The sequence below is a fragment of the Lissotriton helveticus genome, chromosome 1_1, assembly GCF_964261635.1.
Source record: "Lissotriton helveticus chromosome 1_1, aLisHel1.1, whole genome shotgun sequence".
In the NCBI taxonomy this organism is placed as follows: Eukaryota; Metazoa; Chordata; class Amphibia; order Caudata; family Salamandridae; genus Lissotriton; species Lissotriton helveticus.
Genome location: NC_136057.1, coordinates 393,306,185 through 393,328,653, shown reverse-complemented (window position 1 = coordinate 393,328,653; position 22,469 = coordinate 393,306,185). Strand labels below are relative to the sequence as shown.

At 43.5% G+C, this 22,469-nt stretch overlaps 1 protein-coding gene across 1 annotated transcript in view; it reads right to left on the bottom strand.

The window, feature by feature from the left end:
* TEAD4 (TEA domain transcription factor 4) overlaps positions 1–22,469 on the bottom strand; it is a 479,147-nt gene that overhangs the window by 94,951 nt on the left and 361,727 nt on the right. Inside the window, exon 7 of the mRNA XM_078647400.1 lies at positions 18,853–18,983. Coding sequence (XP_078503526.1) covers positions 18,853–18,983 — 131 coding nt within the window. The remainder of the gene's footprint in view (positions 1–18,852; positions 18,984–22,469) is intronic.

Here is a 22,469-nt window from a genome sequence, read left to right as displayed (position 1 = left end):
GCTCCAACCGCTTCAGCACTGGACCGACGCCCAATGGACTTAATTAGCCAGAGTCCGAATGGCAGACCTTAACTTTGATTTGTAATCCTGTTGTGGGGTTAGTTCCAAAGGCAATAAAGATTGTTCAGTCACAATGTCAGTGGGATTGGCAGGGCCATCAGCAACAGTGTCTTTTTGTCCAAAATGTTTCCGGCAGTGGCTTGCGTGGAGCCAGCCCTTCCTGCCCTCGACCTTCACTGCTGTCCGTGTTGTTAATAGTACGAGTCTTGGCTTCTTCCACCTGGGCTGGAGGGGGCTGGTCCGGTCGAAGTTCCTCACGAGGACCCAATCCCCGGGTCGGATGGCGTGTTCTTCCGGGTTGGTTTTGTCAGGGAAGGTGGCAGCAACCTGAGAATGACAAGATTGGAGTGCAGACATCAAGGAAGCCAGGTAGTCAGTCAGCATCAGTTATTCTTTTAGGCCTTGGCGTACTCCACATATTTGGTGGTCTGCCAAAGACCACTTCATATGGAGATAAGCCAGTTCTGGAATGGGCTACCATACGCATGTAAAAGAGGGCAACCGGTAAGGCTACCATCCAGTCCACGCCTTTGTCAGTGCATATCTTGGCCAATTTTGTCTTCAAAGTTTAGTTGTGTCTTTCTACTAGACCTGCTGCCTGAGGATGTCTTACACAGTGAAACTTCCAAGTGTACCCTAACAGAAGAGACACTTGCTTCATGAGTTCAGAGGAAAAAGGTTGGCCGTTATCTGAGTAGATGACACGGGGCAACCCATACCTCGGGAAAAACTCTCTAACTAATTGTTTAGCAGTTGTCGTTGCAGTGTAATCTGGGACGGGATAGGCTTCTGTCCATCTGGTCAGAGCACACACTACAACTAGTACATACTTGTGACCTCTACATCTCTACATCTGGATATAGTCCATCTGGAGAACTTCAAATGGATGGTCAGGGGGTTGGAATCCTCCCTGTTCCACCTTTGTGCCTTTTCCTGGGTTGAACTGATTACAAATCATGCACGTTTTAACTTTTTGTTTGGCTGCAGTTCTCAAATGTTTGTTGTGCCATATATTCTGTATGCTGTCTAACATTGCTTTTTCTCCCAGATGCGCTGGTCCATGTATGGTGTTTACCATAACCTGTACCATGGCATCCGGTAGAAACCATACTGCTCTTTCAGGTGTCATCCAGCCTTGATCTGTAAGGACCCCTCCTTTTTCCTTCCATTCTAGCAGTTCCTGTGGTGTGGCGTGACTTTGGACATCCTGGATGTCAGAAAAGGGGTCTCGTATTGTATATTGGCAGTGTGGTATACTTAATTCTGTGTTTGCTGCTAACTTGGCTGCACTGTCTGCAGAATCATTTCCTTTTGATATTTCATCTGTTCCTTTTGTGTGCGCTTTACATTTTAGCACTGCGATTTTCTCTGGTAACTGACTCGCCTCTAAGAGGGCAGTGATGAGTGTAGCATGCTGTATTCTGGACCCATGTGATGTGAGAAATCCTCTCTCTCTCCACAATGTACCGAAGTTGTGTACAACTCCAAAGGCATATTGTGAATCAGTGTAGATGTTAACTGACTTTCCTTTTGCTAAGTGACATGCTCGTGTTAGGGCTATGAGTTCTGCTGCCTCTGCCGACAGTATCTCTATCTTGTGTGCTTCTAAAGTGTCTGTACCATTTGTGATGGCATAGGCTGCTGCTAATTCTCCTGTGGGGAGTCTCATACATGAACCATCAACAAAGAGTGTCATTTCTGCCTTAGCAAGGGGAGTATCTTGTAAATCTGGTCTTGGTTTGGTCACTAAATCAATTATGTCAATACAATCGTGAATTTCTTCAGTAGGAGAGGTCAGTGGCAACAGTGTTGCTGGGTTTAAAATGTTGCAGCGTCTAATCTCAATGTGTGGCTGAAAAAGTGTCATCTCATATCCGGTGAGTCTGGCTATTATCAGATGCTGTGTTTGTATTCTGTTTAACAGAAGTTCTACAGCGTGTGGGACCTGAACTATCAGATGATGTCCCAATACAATAGAATCGCTTTGTCTAATAGCTTGTGCAGTAGCTGCTACTGATTTTAGACATGCAGGCAATGCTTGTGCTACTGGATCTAATGTGCTTGAAAAATAACCACATGGTTTATGTTTGTCTGCTTGAAGTTGGGTCAGAACTGATAGTGCTGTACCTGAGTTTTCTGTTACAAATAATGTAAAATCTTTGGTGTAATTAGGTGTTGCCAGCACTGGGGCTTGACACATAGCTTTTTTAAGAGACTGAAAGGCTTGCGTGTGTTCATCTGTCCAGGGTAATTGTGGAGTAGCGCCAGCTTCGAGTGTTGTCAGCTGCACTAACGGTTTGGAAATGAGTGCAAATTGTGGGATCCACTGTCTACAATATGAGGTGAGACCAACAAAGGCTTGGACTTGTTTCTGTGTTGTTGGTTGTGGTATTTGTAGTATGAGCTGGATGCGTTCCTGTGTAAGCTGCCTACCCTCCTTTGACAGCAAGTGCCCTTAGTATGCCACTTGCTGTAAACAAAATTGGAGCTTACCAGGGGAAACTTTATGGCCATTTGCAGCTAGGAATTCTAGTACTAGTAGTGATGCTTCAGCACATGCTGCGTCAGATCTGGCCGTAATGAGGATATCATCAACATATTGTAGTATGGCTGTATCCGTGGGCATTTGAACAGTATCTAGTTGTCTTTTTAATGCTTGGCTATATACACTTGGACTCTCTGTGAAACCTTGAGGAGCTCTTGTGAATTGGAAACTTCGTCCTTGTAAGGAGAAGCCAAAAAGGTATTGATTGTCTGGGTGAATAGGTATGCTAAAGAATGCGTTTTTCAAGTCAATGACTGAAAAATGCGTTGCTTCCGCATCTATGGCTGTGAGTAGGGTGGAGATGTCTGGAACCACAGGGTGTTGTGGAATGACACATTTATTTAGCTCTCTCAAATCCACCACTAGTCTGTAGACAGGTGGTGTTCCTGGTTCCACTTTTTTATGGACTGGTAAAACAGGGGAATTGCAAATGTTAGAAGTTGTTTCCTTAATCACACCTGACTGTATTAGGTCCTGAATAATTAACATTAATGCTTGTTCAGCCTGAGGTGGAATTTTGTATTGCCTTATGCGTGGTAGTTGGGCTCCCTCTTTCAGTGTAACCTTGTGAGGTGTTATTTCCATACATCCTACTGTGGTGGAATCAGTGGCCCACAGGGTGTGTGGCAAATCTTTCAAACGCTCATCTAATTCTCTACTTGTGTAGTGGCCCTTGAAATCTCGCAGAAATAGTCTGACATCTGTAGGTGAGCAAACAATGACAGCTCCTAATTCTTTCAATGTTTTTATACCAAGCAAGTTTTCTGGACATGATTTTGTCAATATAAGATCTGTAGTTGTCATGAGGGGACCAACCTGCAAGGGCAGTGGCTTTGATGTGACGTTTGTCACAGGTTGTCCCGAGAAACCCAGAGAAATACTTTTTGAACCCGAGAGAGGAGCCTCTGGGACCTCTTGATGGCTTATTGTTGTTTTACTGGCCCCAGTGTCTAGTAGAAATTTCCTGTCCTCCCCAAGAAGTCGGACCTCTATAAATGGACCTGTCTGATCTACTGGAATGGGGATTAGGGGCAGTTTGTCATCTTCTCTCTCTGGGCAACATCATGAGAAATCTGGGTAATATTCAGTGTAGGCGCTGTCTATAATATTCATTTGGGCCATTTGTGTTGTCAGTGGAACTGAAGGTGTTGAACTGTCTAGGGAACCATTCTGTTTTGGCTGATATGGGCGTGGCTGTGTCTTACCAGTAGCCAAATTGTGCTTTAAGACAGGGCAATCTTTAACAAAGTGTCCCATCTTTTTGCAATAATTACAAGTGTTTTTTATATTTGTCTGGCTACTTGGTGTCTGTTGACGCTGGGGGGCAGTTTGGGCTACTAATGCTTTAATCTTTGTGTCTTTCATGCGTTTCTTATCATTTTCTTCTTCATCCCTAATGCGATTCTGGTGATATTGTAGCATTTGTAACACCTGTGGAGGTGTATGTGCTTGCCGGGTACTTTCTACTTTTAGTACTCTGTCCTTAATGGCTGGCAAGGCGTTATCTACTAATTTGGAAACAAACAGATGCGGGTAAGCTTCACTTGTCGGCGTAAGGCCGCTATTTACCGCAAAACACTTTTCAAGTCTGGTGTAATAATCTCCTATGTCTTCACCATGTTTCTGTTTGCAGGAGGAAATGGCATCGCAGTCCTCCTTTTTCACTGTTAGTAACTGTGGTAGCACCTTTAAAATAGTGCCAGGAAGTGCTTTTAGTCTGTCTCCTATACCTTGACCTGCTACTCTAGTATTTTCATCATTCTGAAGTTCAGTCCATCTAATGTGTTCACCTGCTACTTCCCAATCTTTTTCTCTTAGTTTGTCATATATACCTGATGGCAACAATAATTTCAGAATTGCTGTGATATCAGAAAGAGTATATGTTCCCATCATTAATACATCTCCTAATTCCTTAAAGAATCCAGCAGGATCCTTTGAGTGGGAGGGAACCATCTCTTTCATCCTTAGTAACTCAAGTTTTGTCAAGGGTACATAAATGAAGACGCGTTGTAGTGCTCCATTTGTATCAGCTCTGGGGTGGACCTCTCTCATGGGGAACTGGCGTGTTTGAGGAAGTCTATTAGTTGATCCACACGTATTATTGAAAGATTTATATTCAGTCTTTTTCTGGTATTTCTGTCTAAAATCTATAAATGTGTTGAGAAAAACTGAACTATTGTGGAGGAACATGTTATCAGCGCAGTCAGACAGAAAATCTTCGAGTCTTGGATCATGTTTAAAATGAGTGTCATTGAATGTGATGAGATATTGTACCATGTAGAGACTTGCTAATCTTTGATGTGAGTGTGGTAATGCTAGAAAAAGCTGTGCTATGAGATCATTGTCATATATCTTATATTGAGAGAAGGCAGAGGGTGTTGAATTACTGGAACCTCATATGGAGGTGGAGTATCTAAGAGGAAATTGGTGAAAGTATCCTCTGGTAGTGGGGCTGTAGGCTGTGCTGATGCAATGTTAAGGTTTTCAGGTGCAGATGGTAATACAGGATAAAAACCAGTAGAAATGGCTGATTGTTCCCTTTTATTCCTTTCACTAACTACTTCTTTCCCTATTTCTTGTAACTGTTCTTTCTTGGCCTGCTTTGACATTCTCCTACCCTTTTCAACTTTATGTAATTCCTTCTGTTGCCTCCTATGGGCTTCTTTTCTCCATAACTCTACCGAGTCACTCTGTGACTGGCGGACTCTCTTTTTCTTCCATAACTGTTCCTCTAATTTTATAATACATTCCATGTCAAAAGTACCATTTTCAGGCCATCTATATCTGTGTTCTAGGTCTTTAGTATATTCTACCCATAGATCACAATAAATAAGTGCACCGACACCATGTTTTGCATACATGAAGTGTCCTGGAGTATCCCGAGGAGGAAGGGGAATTTCCTTCTCAAGAATACTCCTTTTGGTTGCCATCTTACGTATTTTCGAGAAAATAGGCATGATGGCAAGACTTTCAAAGATTTTAGAAGTGAGAAAAACACAAACAGAACAAATATCTTTACCGTACCCACGAAAGAGGTGAGTCCGTCTTTTATAATAGTTTAGTAGTCCTCACAAAATAAGTGAGAAACCCACAAAAACATGTATCTTTACCGTGCCCACAAGGTAGTGAGTCCGTCTTTTATACTAGTTTTAGTAGCCCTCACCAAAGATAGGTGAGAAACCAACAAAACGCGTATCTTTACCGCCCCCACAAAAGCTGTGGGTTCGTTTTTATACTTTTCAGCAGTACTCACCGAAAAATAACTGGAAGGCCTCTTGAAGATTTTGGAAAAACGCGGCGCGCAGTTTCAAGGTGGGATTTGTAGAACCTCGGACTCGTCTGCTTCGCAAGTTGGGCTTTGGTTCAGGACGTTCCGCTATTTCCTCACCGCCTCGTGTGGATGCTGGGCCGCAGTCGGTCCCCCTCTTCGCCTCGAGGGAGTTAGCGGGAATTCCCCGCGTTGTGCACTTTTGAAGTCCGTCAACGGTCAGGAGGGGACAGTACCGGGTCCAATATCGCCGGCGCGTGGGGGAAAGGGAATGTCCCTGTTCCGGGCGCCAATTAATGTGGTAAATTAAATTTACTTATTACCTCATTTCTGAATTTCTATGCTTAATAAATCATAATTTCTTGTCAATGCAAAGCGAGGAGTCCGTGGTGCTCAAATGAAGGAGGAGGAGACCAATAACTCGAGTTAAGGGGAGCGCTTCCAGCGCCAAGCGGGCACAGGAGCAATCTCTCAAGTCCCTCTCTTGAAGTGGGTGTCTTTATTTTCAACAGCAGGACATTTATACAGTCTTGGTCATGAGGCAACATAGAGGAACAAACAGGTCATGGCAGATAGAGGAACAAAAATTAGCAAGAGGAGCAGATTGTGAAGAAATGGGGGCGTGTCTTAGGCTTCGTGAGGGGACTTGCGATGTGAAATAGTCTGACAGTTGGAAGGGGGAGGCTTCCTCATTTGGGGTTTGTGCTCGTGCTTCATGTCAAAAAGAGGAACTATCTTGTGTAAAACAGAGACCATCTGCTCTCTGGCTTGCAGTAACTATTTCTTAAAACAGGAACTATCTGCTGGTTCTGGGAATTGGCTGAAACACAGGAAGGGGTGGTCAATGAACTAAGATGCCAGGTGCAGGGTGTCTTACAGTTAAGAACAGGAACTATCTGCTGCTGGTTCCCAGAATTGGCAGAACCACAGAAATGTGTGTGTTCACAGTGTACAACCTTGTGCTTCCTCTATTAGTTGGGGTGGTTTCAGGGCCTAACCTCGTGCTTCCTCTTTCAGTTGGGGGTGGTCACAGGGCAGTTGGTGTGACAGGCTGAGTTACCAACAATGGACAGGATGTGGCTGAGTCTCTGGCACAACTGGGGGAGGGCACACAGACAGGCTTCTTGGAATTGGCTCGACCACAAGGAGCAGGGGGTTGTGCAAGATTCAATGGGGATGTGAAGGACAGTTTTCAGACAAATTGCTGAGAGCATGTCACACACAAAATGGGTGTTTGTCTGAGAAAAATGGCTGTCAGGCAGAAACAGGGAAATGATGGGGCACAATTGTCAATTTTATTTCCACAGTAGTGCAGCAGTTTAGCACAGTGGGAAGGGCCGCGTCGGCCAACGGACGTGCGCAGCACTACGGAGGTAGTGCTTGTGATGGCCGTTGGCCTACGAACGCACGCAAAGGGTTAATATACTTGGAAGTCCCTAATAAGGTGAAGCTACATGTACCCAAGGCCTATAAATGAAATGCTTCTAGAAGGCCTGCAGCACTGATCGTGCCACCCACTTAAGTACCCCTTCCCACATGTCTCAGGCCCGACAATGCAGCTTGTGTGTGCAGTTTTAAACTGCCATTTTGACCTTGCAAAATAGACCTTTTGCAAGACCTTCAAACTTCATTTTTAATAGATATAAGTCAGACCTAGGGTATGCCCTAAGCAGCCCACAGTGCAGGGTGCAGTGTATTTAAAAAGTTAGACAGGTACTTTTAAGTTTCAAATTTTCTGGTAGTGCAAAACTCTTAAATTTGTTTTTCCCTACTGCAGTCTTGCCTCTCTCATTAGATAATATTGGGTTACCTTATTATATTAAGTAAGTGATAGTTTTCATTTGGGAGTAGATAGGAAGGTCGGTTTTGGTTTCTAAAGAATTGTAATGTAACACCCTCTTTCATGGTAAAGTTGGATTTCAAGCCACAGTTCTGAAAATGCCACTTTTAGAAAGTTGGCCTTTCCTTGTCCTAAACAATTGGGGCCTCATTTATGAAAAGTGACGCATCGCTGCGTGAAAACAGCGATGCGTCACTTTTCACTGCGCCCTCCTTGCGACACCAATGATGCGTCATATTTACAGTATGACGCATCATGGCGCAAGGAGTTACAGATACGTCAGTATTTCTGACTTATCTGTATGGTGCAAAAGTGACGCATTGCTGGAGTGTGTCACAAAAGTGACGCAACTCCAGCAATGAATCCTTTCACATGGGGCAAGCCCCATGTGAAAGGGCCTGCGCCAGTCTTACGCCTGCTGTGAGGCAGGCGTAAGAAATTGATGCATTTGAGTCCTAGAAGTGGTGCAGTGAAATTTGATAGCTTTCACTGCGTCACTTCTATGACCTTTTCTTGCATCAGAACGCCCCCCTGCATACATTATACCTGGCGCAGGTATAATGTAGCGCAGGGGTTTACAAAGTGACGCATCTACCTAGATGCGTCACTTTGTAAATTTGGTGCAACAAGGCACATTTTTTATGCTGCTGGCGCGTCACAAAAAGTGACGCACCGGCGGCGTAAAAGTGACGCACGGCCTCATAAATGAGGCCCTTGGTGCCTGCAGCCTGTATCCTTGGTCACATGACTAGGTGTAAGTGGCCTTTGTGTATTGCTCCAACACACAGAGATACAGGGATAATAGGTATTAGCAGGATGAGCCATCTTTAACGTGATAGGGAGCAGAACTGGCACCTACCACACTTGTACACCACAAAGCCTCTAACTGAGCATACTCACAAAGAGTTTGACCCTAGTCTTTTGCGTACCTAGCAAGGCTCCTCTGAACCACAGCAGCACAACTCATCCTTGGCTCAGGATTTTGCATCAAAAGCTCTTCATCGACAGCATCTATGACAATGACGCAGGACAGCACCTAGCAGCCAGCAACTCTTCGGAAAAGCCGCTGTACGGCGCATCCTCAGTACTGGATTTTGCATCACAGGCCCCATGTCGACAGCATCCTCAATGACGACTCAGTACTCCTGGCATCGCATCCTTTCTGCAGGTTCTCGCAGTGCTCCGCAAACCAGGTTTTAAGGTACTTTGTCCAGCTGGCCTAATCTGGTGCCTGCTCCATCAAGGTCGGTCTGAACTTGTGACTTTGTCTCAGTGCAGTGCGACCAGATAACCACGGGGCATATTATCAAGGACAGGCGATACATTATCGCCGCTTTTATTGGCAGGAAACTGCCGATAAAGCAGCGATAATGGCCTTGATAATATGCTCTATGAATTCCAATCGAAGCCCATGTTAGATGTGTTCACGAGGCTTTGAGGTCAGAGACGTTTTAAGGCATGAGCTAAGATGCCAATTGCCCAAAGTCCCCACCTTCCGAAGTGATTATCCCTCTATCTACTCTCGGTCTATTTTTCTGAAAGCTTAACATTAATTCAAAATTGTATGGCATCATGCAGCCTCGGAAGAGCACAAAATGAGTAATGAAATGCAAAGTTGTTCGAAACAGGGAGCCCCAAGCTTTGTCGTGCCACGGACCTAAAAAATCCTTAAAATGACTCTGAGGTCATCATAGACATTGAAGAACATTGAAGGGAGTGCGTCCTGGTGAGGGAGGACCTGGGGTTTTATGCCCCTTCTGCTTGAATAGATACTCCAAACTCTCCCCAAACAGAAGTCCTCTGTAGCTACCTTCCATGCCTTCAGTCAGACGAGCTTTCACCTCGCCATGTGCTCATCATGTAATATATTTACAACAAGGGGTGGTGAGGGACAGAGTCTCTGAATTAAGCAGAATACTCTCACCCAGTCAAAAGATCACGGCTAGATCCAACACCGTTTTTTAGCTCATTGCACCATCCCAGTTTCAGAACCTGGCTGTATGCAAATTAGTCTGTTCCTGTCCCAGTGCATGATGGGAACAGGGCAAACCAAACTACAAAAGCCAATTCTTACACTGGGAAGGAAACAAGCTTCCGGGGACCGGTTTCTGGCATTACAGCCGTCTTCGGCCCGGCTTGCTTGAATCCTGATGGTGCAATGAGCAAGGGACTCATGTCTGAGTATACCCTTCCACGCTTAGGGTGGACAAAAATATTTACAACAAGGGGTGGTGAGGGACAGAGTCTCTGAATTAAGCAGAATACTCTCACCCAGTCAAAAGATCAGGGTTAGATCCAACAACGTTTTTTAGCTCATTGCACCATCCCAGTTTCAGAACCTGGCTGTATGCAAATTAGTCTGTTCCTGTCCCAGTGCATGATGGGAACAGGGCAAACCAAACTACAAAAGCCAATTCTTACACTGGGAAGGAAACAAGCTTCCGGGGACCGGTTTCTGGCATTACAGCCGTCTTCGGCCCGGCTTGCTTGAATCCTGATGGTGCAATGAGCAAGGGACTCATGTCTGAGTATACCCTTCCACGCTTAGGGTGGACAAAAATATTTACAACAAGGGGTGGTGAGGGACAGAGTCTCTGAATTAAGCAGAATACTCTCACCCAGTCAAAAGATCAGGGCTAGATCCAACACCGTTTTTTAGCTCATTGCACCATCCCAGTTTCAGAACCTGGCTGTATGCAAATTAGTCTGTTCCTGTCCCAGTGCATGATGGGAACAGGGCAAACCAAACTACAAAAGCCAATTCTTACACTGGGAAGGAAACAAGCTTCCGGGGACCGGTTTCTGGCATTACAGCCGTCTTCGGCCCGGCTTGCTTGAATCCTGATGGTGCAATGAGCAAGGGACTCATGTCTGAGTATACCCTTCCACGCTTAGGGTGGACAAAAATATTTACAACAAGGGGTGGTGAGGGACAGAGTCTCTGAATTAAGCAGAATACTCTCACCCAGTCAAAAGATCAGGGCTAGATCCAACACCGTTTTTTAGCTCATTGCACCATCCCAGTTTCAGAACCTGGCTGTATGCAAATTAGTCTGTTCCTGTCCCAGTGCATGATGGGAACAGGGCAAACCAAACTACAAAAGCCAATTCTTACACTGGGAAGGAAACAAGCTTCCGGGGACCGGTTTCTGGCATTACAGCCGTCTTCGGCCCGGCTTGCTTGAATCCTGATGGTGCAATGAGCAAGGGACTCATGTCTGAGTATACCCTTCCACGCTTAGGGTGGACAAAAATATTTACAACAAGGGGTGGTGAGGGACAGAGTCTCTGAATTAAGCAGAATACTCTCACCCAGTCAAAAGATCAGGGCTAGATCCAACACCGTTTTTTAGCTCATTGCACCATCCCAGTTTCAGAACCTGGCTGTATGCAAATTAGTCTGTTCCTGTCCCAGTGCATGATGGGAACAGGGCAAACCAAACTACAAAAGCCAATTCTTACACTGGGAAGGAAACAAGCTTCCGGGGACCGGTTTCTGGCATTACAGCCGTCTTCGGCCCGGCTTGCTTGAATCCTGATGGTGCAATGAGCAAGGGACTCATGTCTGAGTATACCCTTCCACGCTTAGGGTGGACAAAAATATTTACAACAAGGGGTGGTGAGGGACAGAGTCTCTGAATTAAGCAGAATACTCTCACCCAGTCAAAAGATCAGGGCTAGATCCAACACCGTTTTTTAGCTCATTGCACCATCCCAGTTTCAGAACCTGGCTGTATGCAAATTAGTCTGTTCCTGTCCCAGTGCATGATGGGAACAGGGCAAACCAAACTACAAAAGCCAATTCTTACACTGGGAAGGAAACAAGCTTCCGGGGACCGGTTTCTGGCATTACAGCCGGAAGCTTGTTTCCTTTCCAGTAAAGAATTGGCTTGGTAGTTTGGTCTGCCCTGTTCCCATGATGCACTGGGCCAGGGTCAGACTAATTTGCATGTAGCCAGGTTCTGAACTGGGATGGTGCAGTGAGCTAAAAAACGGTGATGGATCAAGCCCTGATCTTTTGACTGGGTAGGAGTGTTCTGCTTAATTCAGATACTCTGTCCATCACCACCCCCCTTTTTGAATCGTTTTGGCCACCACAAGTGTGGAAGGGTATGCTCAGATGTGAGTCCCTTGCTCACTGCACCATCAGGATTCAAGCAAGCCGGGCCGAAGACGGCTGTAATGCCAGAAACCGGTCCCCGGAAGCTTGTTTCCTTTCCAGTAAAGAATTGGCTTGGTAGTTTGGTCTGCCCTGTTCCCATGATGCACTGGGCCAGGGTCAGACTAATTTGCATGTAGCCAGGTTCTGAACTGGGATGGTGCAGTGAGCTAAAAAACGGTGATGGATCAAGCCCTGATCTTTTGACTGGGTAGGAGTGTTCTGCTTAATTCAGATACTCTGTCCATCACCACCCCCCTTTTTGAATCATCATGTAATATAGGCTCTTCAGTGAGTGACCCTGTGAAGTGTACCAACATGGTGATACCACATGGGCTGGCAGGATTATCACCGGGGTCATCAGATCATATGTTTATGTATACAATGAAGTGTCATTAGATTGAAGCATATAATGAGTAGCAAAAGGAACCTTCAGACTTTCACATCAAAGGACTACTAAATACACAATTCGTGACAACAGGTCAAAATCCTGATTAGATGCAGTAGTGAATATAAGAACATGGGGCAAAATTAAAACAATCAAGAAACTGCATGTAGAAAATGATCATCGCTGGGACAGATCGGTAACCTTGAGCTGTTGCTAATACGCGAGGTCCTCAGACAGGGTCATGTCAATTGACTCTGCAGTGTTCGATGGTGGAATACACTGTGAAACAGATGATGTGGCAAAATACAAGAGAAACCTCCCCCAAAAGAGACATTGTTTGCAGGCGTTTGTTTCAAAGATGTTTTCTAGTTAACTCAGGGGAAGGTACCCACTAATACTTTTCTGTCTTACTTGGAAAAAGTGCAGAGGATAGCTGCTGTGTTCTCCTGGACTTTAGTTGGAATTCTAGAACTATTCTCCGATGCTCTTCAAACTTCAACGGAGTCTTTTCTAATATCTATTGTGACTTCTACTCAATGTCTTCATCTTTTACTCAGTATTTCCAACCTTCTGCTGAATTTCTCTCATTCCATTATCTTATAATTTTGTTCATGCCTTCTTCTGCCTGTACTGAGGATATCAGACTGGCAATGGTCTGTTCTTATCCAGAAGCCCGCCCAGAATAACTTTAACGTAAACAACTGTTCACATATTCTCAAATCCACAGACCACTGCAAACTGTACAAGTTCCTCTTGTGAATCAATCAATCAATCATTTGTAAAGCACACAACCCACCCGTGAGGGTCTCGAGGCGCTGTGGAATTCTACAAATAGCAGAAAATGTACTTTTGGAGAAATTCCAGCTATGTGATCAAGTATTATTATACCCAATTATGGTAAACTCCTAACTCTAAGGTAATATATTCAATGATAATTGGGCTAGCTGTCAGATTTCCGAGTAGCTAGGATACAACTGGAGATTGGGAACACGAACAAATATTTGATAGGGCCCCCTAAAACCCTCAATATTCTGGAGGGATTCTAGAAATTGAATATTTCTAAATACTATTTACATAGAGAAGGAGGTATGCCAAATAGGGTTGTGTATTCCCCCTTCCCCCCCCCCCCACTCCTACCTGCCATGCGCCTGAAGGGGCTGTCCACATCAAGCAAAAAATAAATAAGGGACTATATTTGGCATTGCAAAAAAGTCCTTTCATTATGAATACCATTAATTTGAACAAAATAAGTTTTATTTACAACACTTAGGAATGTCATGCACTGTAATATGGAGTACTATGTGGAACAAGGTCTTTTTAATTACTGTGTCAAGAGCACTACAAACAATATATATTTGGGTGTAATGTTTTAACATTAGCAAGGGATTTAGGCCTTCATGGTAAATATAGTATTTCCTTCATGTCTATAGCACCACTGACATATCAGAAAGTCTATCTTCTACAATGTGAAAGACAGGTCTTTCATTGCACATTAATCATATAATTAATGTCCAGTGACTCACAGAAGACGATGTTGGTAACTCTCTTTGTAGTGCATACTCTTGACAGTGGCAAAAAGATCTAACTGTGGCACATCCCACTTTGCAAGGACATCCTGGGCCACCCCGGGATGAAGACACCATTCATGGTCTGACAGCTGATGTCTGCTGAGTTAGTCCCCCCTGGGGTACATCAGTCCTGATATATGATTTCAAACTAGAGATATCCCTATATCCCTTGCTGGTCCAGACACCTTCAAATGCACTGCACCTACCGGCCGAAGATCCAAGACAACACATTACCCTGTTTGTTGCAGTATCACATGGCAGTCCTGTTGTTAATCAGGACCTGCACAGCACCTCCCCAGATGGACAAGAGGAAAAGCTTTCAATGTCAGCCCGATGGCATGAAGCCCAAGATATTGTTGTGGGGATTTTGATCAACTGAGGACTACAGACCCCTGATCTCCACCTCTCCCAACTTACAGCTCCAAGGCAGTATAATGCAGTCACTACAATTAACTGGGATGCAGTAGGAAAACCAACTTGCTTTATGACAAGTTGGTCCACCTCCCACCACTGAAGAACCTCAGCTGTTTCCTTTGAGCTGAAGATGCAACCCCAGTGTTGCACCAATCAGAATTGGAGGTTCCACTGCAAGGCCTGCGTGTGCCACTGAGCATTAGGGACACGGACAATGCATGTGGTCAGCAGCCCAAGAAGCCTCAGAACCAACCTTACCCAGACCCAGGATTGAGCCCAAAGCATCAAGTTTATATCTTGAATGTCCCGGACTTCTTGCAGGAGTGGAAAGGCCTTTAATGCCATTTTGTCCTGGGTGGCCACTTTTTATTGGAAACAAGAAAGAACAGAACAGTAGATCTACATGTAGTGTATGTAATTTAAAGCATATTAGTTATCAGACATTCTACATAGGAAATCATAAACTGAATAATACTGCAGATGGCGCAGTGCTCTTAACATGCATAACCTTATATAATTGAGACCTACACAGTAAAACAGAAAGAGGGTTATACAGCAGTTCAATTTTAGAATTCATCTACAGTCAAGAACAGAATCATAAAAAACCCAATGTGATAATTTAATGTTTCCACTCTAGTAGTATTATTGAGCCCATCCCACCGGGACAAGGATGCAAACATCACCACTCCCTAATTTAGTCTTATAAGTCAATGGTGCAATTCTGTCCATATAGTGGGGTTTATGAACAATAAATGCAAGTTACTTTGATCTACAACATGAAAGGCATGTCTGATCATCCTTGTGCAATACCTGAAGCACAGACAGTCACTCCAAGATCGCGGGTAGAGCTGAAAAGCATCACCATAAAACCCAGTATCTTGCATCCAGTCATTATGCATGATCGCTGACACTGTCCGTAATGTCAAAGCCAGCCTTTTATAAATATTTTGCAGCATCTTGTCTGTACGAAAACTGTTTAGACTAGGTCTTTTCCGAGCTCATTGGCACAGCATGCAAGATCTCACTGGCTATGTCACAAAGGACATGTATGATGGTCCAAGGGATCGAGAGCATTTAGGGGCTCAAGTGCCAAGCTGGGGATAGAAAATACACTTTTGCTAAATGCATCCATCACATCCATGGGCTCTGACTCCCTAACTGGTGGTACAGAAGGAAAAAGAATTAGTATAACTTTGCTTGGACACTTGGACATCCATACTTTTCTGGGTTGGATGCTGGGTAAGAAAAGGCAGGGTTTTCAGGGTCTGGCCAATGTCGTCTAGCCAATTCGTGACTACCAGAGGGAGCCACACACAGCTTTATCCAAGAAGCCATCAAGGTGTCTGTTAAGGCCTCCTTGAATGGCAGCAACGGCTTGGATGTGGCAGACGTTCGCTGTAAGATTTCTATAAACAAAACTGATTTGGTCTCAATACTTTGCAGTTTTAAATCAAGTACTTCTACTACTCCTAAGACAACAACCACAAAAATAAGGCAGTTTCCTCTGTGGGTGGGCCTAGAGACAATTCTAATTCAGTCGCAGGAAAAGTGTCTAGATTACTATCTTTTCGTAAGCCCATACACAAAACAGCAGTGGGGGGGGGGGTGATACATTGTTTGTCGCATCATTTTATGGTGCCTTCGGTGGCCCCTGAACTTGCACTTGAATGCGAGCTGCACATTGCCTACTGTAATACTGGTGTGGAGGGAGATTCTGGTGATCATACAGTGTTGGAGGTTGTGCTTTTGTGATATCATAGCCTTTCTATACTTATGGCTTGACATGGATTTGGACTTCCTGATGGCTTGGCAGTGTGGAGGATAAATAATCTTGTGGCTTGTAGCTGGAAGAAGATCATTGTTTGGAGTGTGATCATCTCTTATGGACTGCTACTCAGAGTTCCACTTCCAGCTCTATGACTGTCTTTCAGTGCATCATGGATCATCTGTCATATGACTTCAGGTCATGACCCGAACCGAGGCACCTAAGGAAAATGTGGTGCAAATCCATGGCTGACATCTGCTTCTTGCAGCCATGGCACAGTTTAAAGCCTGTGGTCTTGGGGAGTGACGTTTTTCCCTTAGAACACTGTCGAGTTCTGGAAATTTGGCATCAGTACAACCGACAAAGTCAAGAGTGGAGCTCCAGATCTGCGTCGTAAGGCACCAAAAGAAAGGAACTTACACAGCTGTGCATCATCACTTTGAGGCAATGTAAATCCGACGGTGCTGGAGCAATTGTGGTTGAAAATTTGGATCCAGTCTGGCACCTGTGGATATTCTAGAGGTGAGGAATCTGTAGCTATAAGTATTCATCGGCATTTATTTTACAAGTAGATGGTGCAACTTGTAATGCTGCAGGCTTTGGTGGTGTAAATTATCTAACTGTGTCCATTATCCGGTAGACAAAATTGATAAATTGAGATATCTCTTGTATTTCATGTTGTCGACAGGGTTTATTTTTGTAAATATCCTCCACTGCCTTCTGAAGGAAGACCTTAATTGACCATTTAGATGCTTTGTTATAATTGTTGTGAAGCAAATTGCTTTACATTTAGCCATATCACTACTCCATTGGCTGTGCCTTACAGTGAGTAATTCCTTACTATTGACAATGAAATGGGAAATTATGCATGATAGACAAAGGTCTGAGCTGAAAGTGGACACATCCAACCGGTTTGAGCAGTAGAAGTAACATTAGCCCCTCCCCGCTTCATTTACATTCAAAATCTCTAAAAGAAACAAGAGCAAACGCAGGTGGAGTATTCTGCTTAGAAGAACGAGTCAGTGTGGCTTCCTGCATTTCCACCCAATGGATATACTTTTAAAAATCCAAAACAGCTACAAGTGCAGTCAAGACATTTGTCAAAGTCCAGCCTATTAGTGGCTACGATGGCCATGTTTCTGTCCAACCCTTGATCCGGTGGACCCTTTGGCGCTCCCAGTCCTCACACAACCCAGTGAATTTTTCATTTGCCGGGGCTGCACATGACCGGCCAAACCAATGCTCATCGGAAAAGGAAGCACCAATGGAATTCTCAATTGTACAACCACTGCAAATGCTGAAGACATTTTCTGCCACTGCCTTTTTAATGCCCATTGATGCCAATGGTGCAGAACTTTCTCCTTTTCCTCCTGCTCCATGAGATCTTCATTTCTTCTGCTGGTGACAGTCCAATAGTACAAGTTAGCATCTTTTTTAACCCTGCCCAACAGCAAACCTGTTATACTTAGTCACAGCTAAGGATACAACTGATTTGGTGATAGTCAAGCGTAGCAAATAATTCCAAAGAAAAGATGCAAAAACTCAGCGTATATAGGGAACCCCCTCATGATCACAGAGTTAAACTTACATTTTAGGTGCCCCATGGCTTTGACCACTAGTTTTCATAAAATGCAGGAGAAGAATTTAGAGTTTATAGATTGTTCTTTCTCCTTGGCAGAGTAGAGCTATGCAGCTTTCTATAGATTTCCCCGAAGCATGGACTACAGAAGAAATCTGAAGAAGTAAAAGGCCGAGGTTTACCAGGTCTTGCCTGTGGTGCCCCATACAACATGCGGCTTGTTGAGCATTTCACATGATAAGCAGATGGGCAAGGATCAACACCATTCTAGGACATGTACTCCCACAAAAGACCCATTGAATTGCACCTTTTATTCACCTACTTGAACCAGCCCAAACCCTAACTGAAGAGTTCACATAATACTGTCTATGAGATTTTCCTTATTTTTGTTTCTGGCAATTCAGAAAAAAATTGATGAAAGGATGGGGAGCGACTTTTTATCTATACTACCATGCAGAACAATGATACTCTTTCCTGAGAAGACCATCAATCATTCAGAAAAGCTTGCTTTTTCCAACAATGCCCACCAATAACCCAATGTTACTGCTAGAGGCTTTGCTCCAAGAAACCACTGATTTGGTGACAGGTGCCCTATAGCAGCCATCCCTTACCATATGATAAGAGAAGAGCAGAAGGGAGTTGTAGCGCATAACAGATACTGATAAAAATAATAATAACAATAATGATTCCAATAATTCCAATACTACTTACAACTCTAACATGCAGCATACGAAAGGGATATAACTTAAGAATTATGACATATATGGACCTATATCAATGCATTGAAAAATACATACATTTAAAAATGCACACACATATAACACACATATATAAATATATATATATATATATATTTACACTTAACATAAATATTATGCGTGTCAGGAAAAAATACAAAGAGGTAACATAATCTTTACATAGATATCATAGGGTTACACAAGTTTTCTCTATGAAAGATTCGTTTATGCCATCCTTACATAATACTTTCAGCTTACTATTGCATTTACCAACTGCAGTACCCAACCAACAAGTCAAAAAAATTACCTAGCTTGTTTACATTTTGTATTACCCAATGATAATAACGACAACCCATAATACAAACGTGTTGAAAATTATTTTCTTGCCCCTACCCTCAACCTTCACCTTTCTACAATTCAATGTCCTCTTCCCATTCCTAACTTGTGTCTTTTATGAGTTAACCCTAAGAGGCAGAGAGAAACAGAGACCATAGATACCTAGAGATTAGTACCGAGTTCTGGATCTTACTGTGTCTGGATCTTGTTGTTGTTCCAAAAACGCAGAGAACTCCAACATGTGGAGCTTGCAGCTGGCAATGCTTCGTCCTTGCCAGGGGGGAGATGTTGGGGCACGGGAGAGGCCAGCAGGGGCATCGAACCCTAAATCCAAAAACAATAATGCAATTTAACAAAGATTGGGCGTAAAAGACAAGAGTAATTCTATAATGTCACTTGAGAAATGAAATAGGGTCAATGTTAGTTCAAACTCATATCAAGTGTTACAGAATATACCCACGTAAAAAGGGATTTAATTGGTAGACTTTCATTTAGCGGCAGTGGTAACCAAGAGAAATGGTGGTAGATTCACCTTGCAGATAAGACCGAGAAGGGAGTGGTGACTTTTGCAGAAAGTTACTATTATGCCTGAGAGATGCATATGGGGACTAGATATTTGGGTACTGACTGTAGTGCAGTTCGGAGATACATTTCTGGTGTTCCCGGTTGTGGAAGAAATTCCACCATATGAAGAAGGCATTCGGATGGGCATGCCACCTCAAGCTGTCTCCTCTAATACAGCAATAGGTAGGAGAACAATTTAATGTTATGGAGGATAACTTTATATAAAGATGGAAGCTTGTGGAAGTGGCAGACAGAGATTACAACCAGCTAAATCCTAAACCAGCCCCTAGCCTAGCGTATAAAATGGTATTTATTATTAATGCACAACCAAAAGTAGGCTCTAATTGATCAAGATTTCCCGGGGCTGAGAAGCTTTCTGGCCTGTATAGCAATTGTAAGATATTACTATTACTAAAATATTTTTGTTTGCAATGTTGTTAAACTGCTGTCCAATCACCCTACTTTCCATTTAGGGGAAAACTATTAAGAGGTGTGTGGCTAACCTGCTTGCCAAGGTCAAGTCCAGAAATAATCTTCTGAGGTGCTATCAATCTGGGCTTTGCTCTGGCTGCAGTACAGAAAGAGTGACTTTGGTTTCAACACAATACCAAAGACGACCTGGAACTGAGTTCTCAAGGGAGGCTGGAAAATATGAAAGACAGGCCATTGGCAGCTGGGGCACACAAGGTAATACAGAGGCATACACTTCAAGGAGATGGCTAGCAGAGGCAGGACAGCACTCACACTGTTTTGGGGTTCTTATAAAAAGCGTGACACCTATTGAGATGGTGCCTGACAACTTTTCGTATGTTCTAGGGCTCTCACTCAGGGGCATATTATCAAGGGGGGCGATAGGCAATTTTCGACGCTTTAAAGCGGCGATAATACTATAGCCCTATTAGCAAGCTGTCGCTAACAGCAGTTAGCGACAGCTTGTAGGCGATAGCGAGCGGTTTTGGGCCCGCTTTGCATGTCAGCGATATTCATCGCTAATGACATGCAGAGTGGGCGTACCCAACCTGTTAGCGACTGAAAGCCGTCGCTAACATCGCTATCACCTAATACCAACACAGGCGTAGCGATGGAAATATTCACCCTAAGCGCGAATATCTCCAAAAACTAACACCTGCTCAGATCAGTTCTTAGCCATTATATCCAATGGGAGGTGGATATAATGGCTAAGACCCTGTTAGCGATAATGTGCGAATGTCGCTGTATTCTCAGCGATTTGCCACTATCGCTGGGAATTTTATCGCTTTTGAGATAAACGTTGCTAATAGCACGTTATCTCAGCGATAAAATCCCGTGATGCGCGGAGATAAAAAAATTGACGCTAACCCTACTTAGCGATAAATATCGCTATTTGTTGATAAAATGCCCCTCAGTTCATCTCTAGCTTTGCTTTCCCCACCAATGTTGTTTTAGGGTTAACTTTCTCGATGTTTTCATTCCTTTGTTTCTTTTCCCCTCTACAAAGACTTCTAAGGCTTACTACCTTATGGAGATTCTGAATACTTGGACCGGGTGGTGGTGTCCTGATGGTGTCTATAGGGCTGTGTCTTTGGGGTCCCTGGGCTTTACCAGGCGCATTAAGGGCTTAACATAGTCTACTCTTTTGGTGAAACTTGTATGTCATTTGAAAAACCTAAATGGCATTTACATACTTTCCCTGGTCATAAATGTGTTACGGTAATGGCATTAAGTAACTTGTTATTTTAAGTCTCAACCAAGACTCTGACTTTAAACATTGCCTATATAAGTGTTGAAAGGCACCTCCTGTAAAGGAAGGCAACATCCGTGTTGCGTCTTCTCTACCATCCCTGCATCTTTTTTTTTTCCTGCGCAGAAAAATTCCCTCAGAATTGTGCTTTATATTTCTAATTTGGGAGACTTTCTTTAGGGAGACTGTGACATTGACCTTTACATCTGTTCTGCCTCGCTTCTTAGTGGGATGAGGGCATTCCGAACAGACTTGCAAATTAACCGAGTCACCACCACGGAGGGTACTAGTCTATTACTGCAGGCCATAGGGTTCAATGAGGCATAGATTGCTCAGAACTTTCTAAAGTTAAACCCCTTAAAGACATCGCTATTGCTGTTTATGAGGTACAACTAACTTGTTGAAATTCAGTAAGATCATCAGGAGATACCCTTGAAAAGTATCCACTCTTTCTCATTCTGTTAAGTTTCTAGAGTTTCTTCTTGAGTTCGAATATTTGCCAGATAATATAATTCCCTCTATTAAGTCTCTTGGGTTCTTTCTCTACTCTGGTTTGTTCATATAAAAACATATTTAACATTATTTTGTGCTCTGCTCCTTACCACATCCATCTTCCTCCACTGGGATTCCCTTTAAATTAGGTATATTTGTTATATAAATAAGATGCTATTCTAAAATGTAACAACATCTTCTTTGTTTTCAGGAACATGCTTGAAAGATTGAACTGATATCAAGTTACATACTGGTGATTGAACTGGGTTTGCAAGGTTGAATTGCCTATACTGATTACTTGAAGACATTGGTAGCAGATGCTTCCAGTACACAAGCAAGTTAGGCAATCGATTATATATGGGTTTTAGACAGAATTTGATAGGCGCTCCATACAAGGGAGTGTCTTTCAGGTGACTGTTGCCACATTATTTAAATGTAGTTTCATTTGGACAACGTAAGTAATAGGGACAGAGAGAATCCAGCGGCTTACCAATTAAAAATAATCGATATAATGTAGGTTTGAGGCTATAGGAAAATGCATATCTGCAGGAAATTGGATTACTCGTTGAGAGGAGGGTGAAACCCTACTCAAGCAGAAACCACCATCCCTGTCAGGGTGGAGTCACGTGCAAACCCTAACTTAACCTGTACTCAACCCTCGGGTAGCTTGGCACAGATCAGTCAGGCTTAACTCAGAGGCAATATGTAAAGCATTTGTGCAACACTTCGGACAGTGACACAGTACAGAAAACACCAGCAGAGGATCCCACACCAGATTCGAAAAAGAGAGTAGATTCTAATAAATATAAGAAGACAAGAACAACAAAAATGCAATCAGTAGAACAGGAGCTATGGATATTTAAATATTTCAGTGTAAATAGTGCCAAAAATCATAAAGTGCCAACTATATATAGTTGCGACGAACCGGAACAAAGTCACAAGTTCAAGCCAACCATGATGGAGCATGAGCCAGCTACAGGGACCCAATTAGGCCAGCTGAGGAGTACATTAAGTCCTGGTTGTAGAGGTTTGCG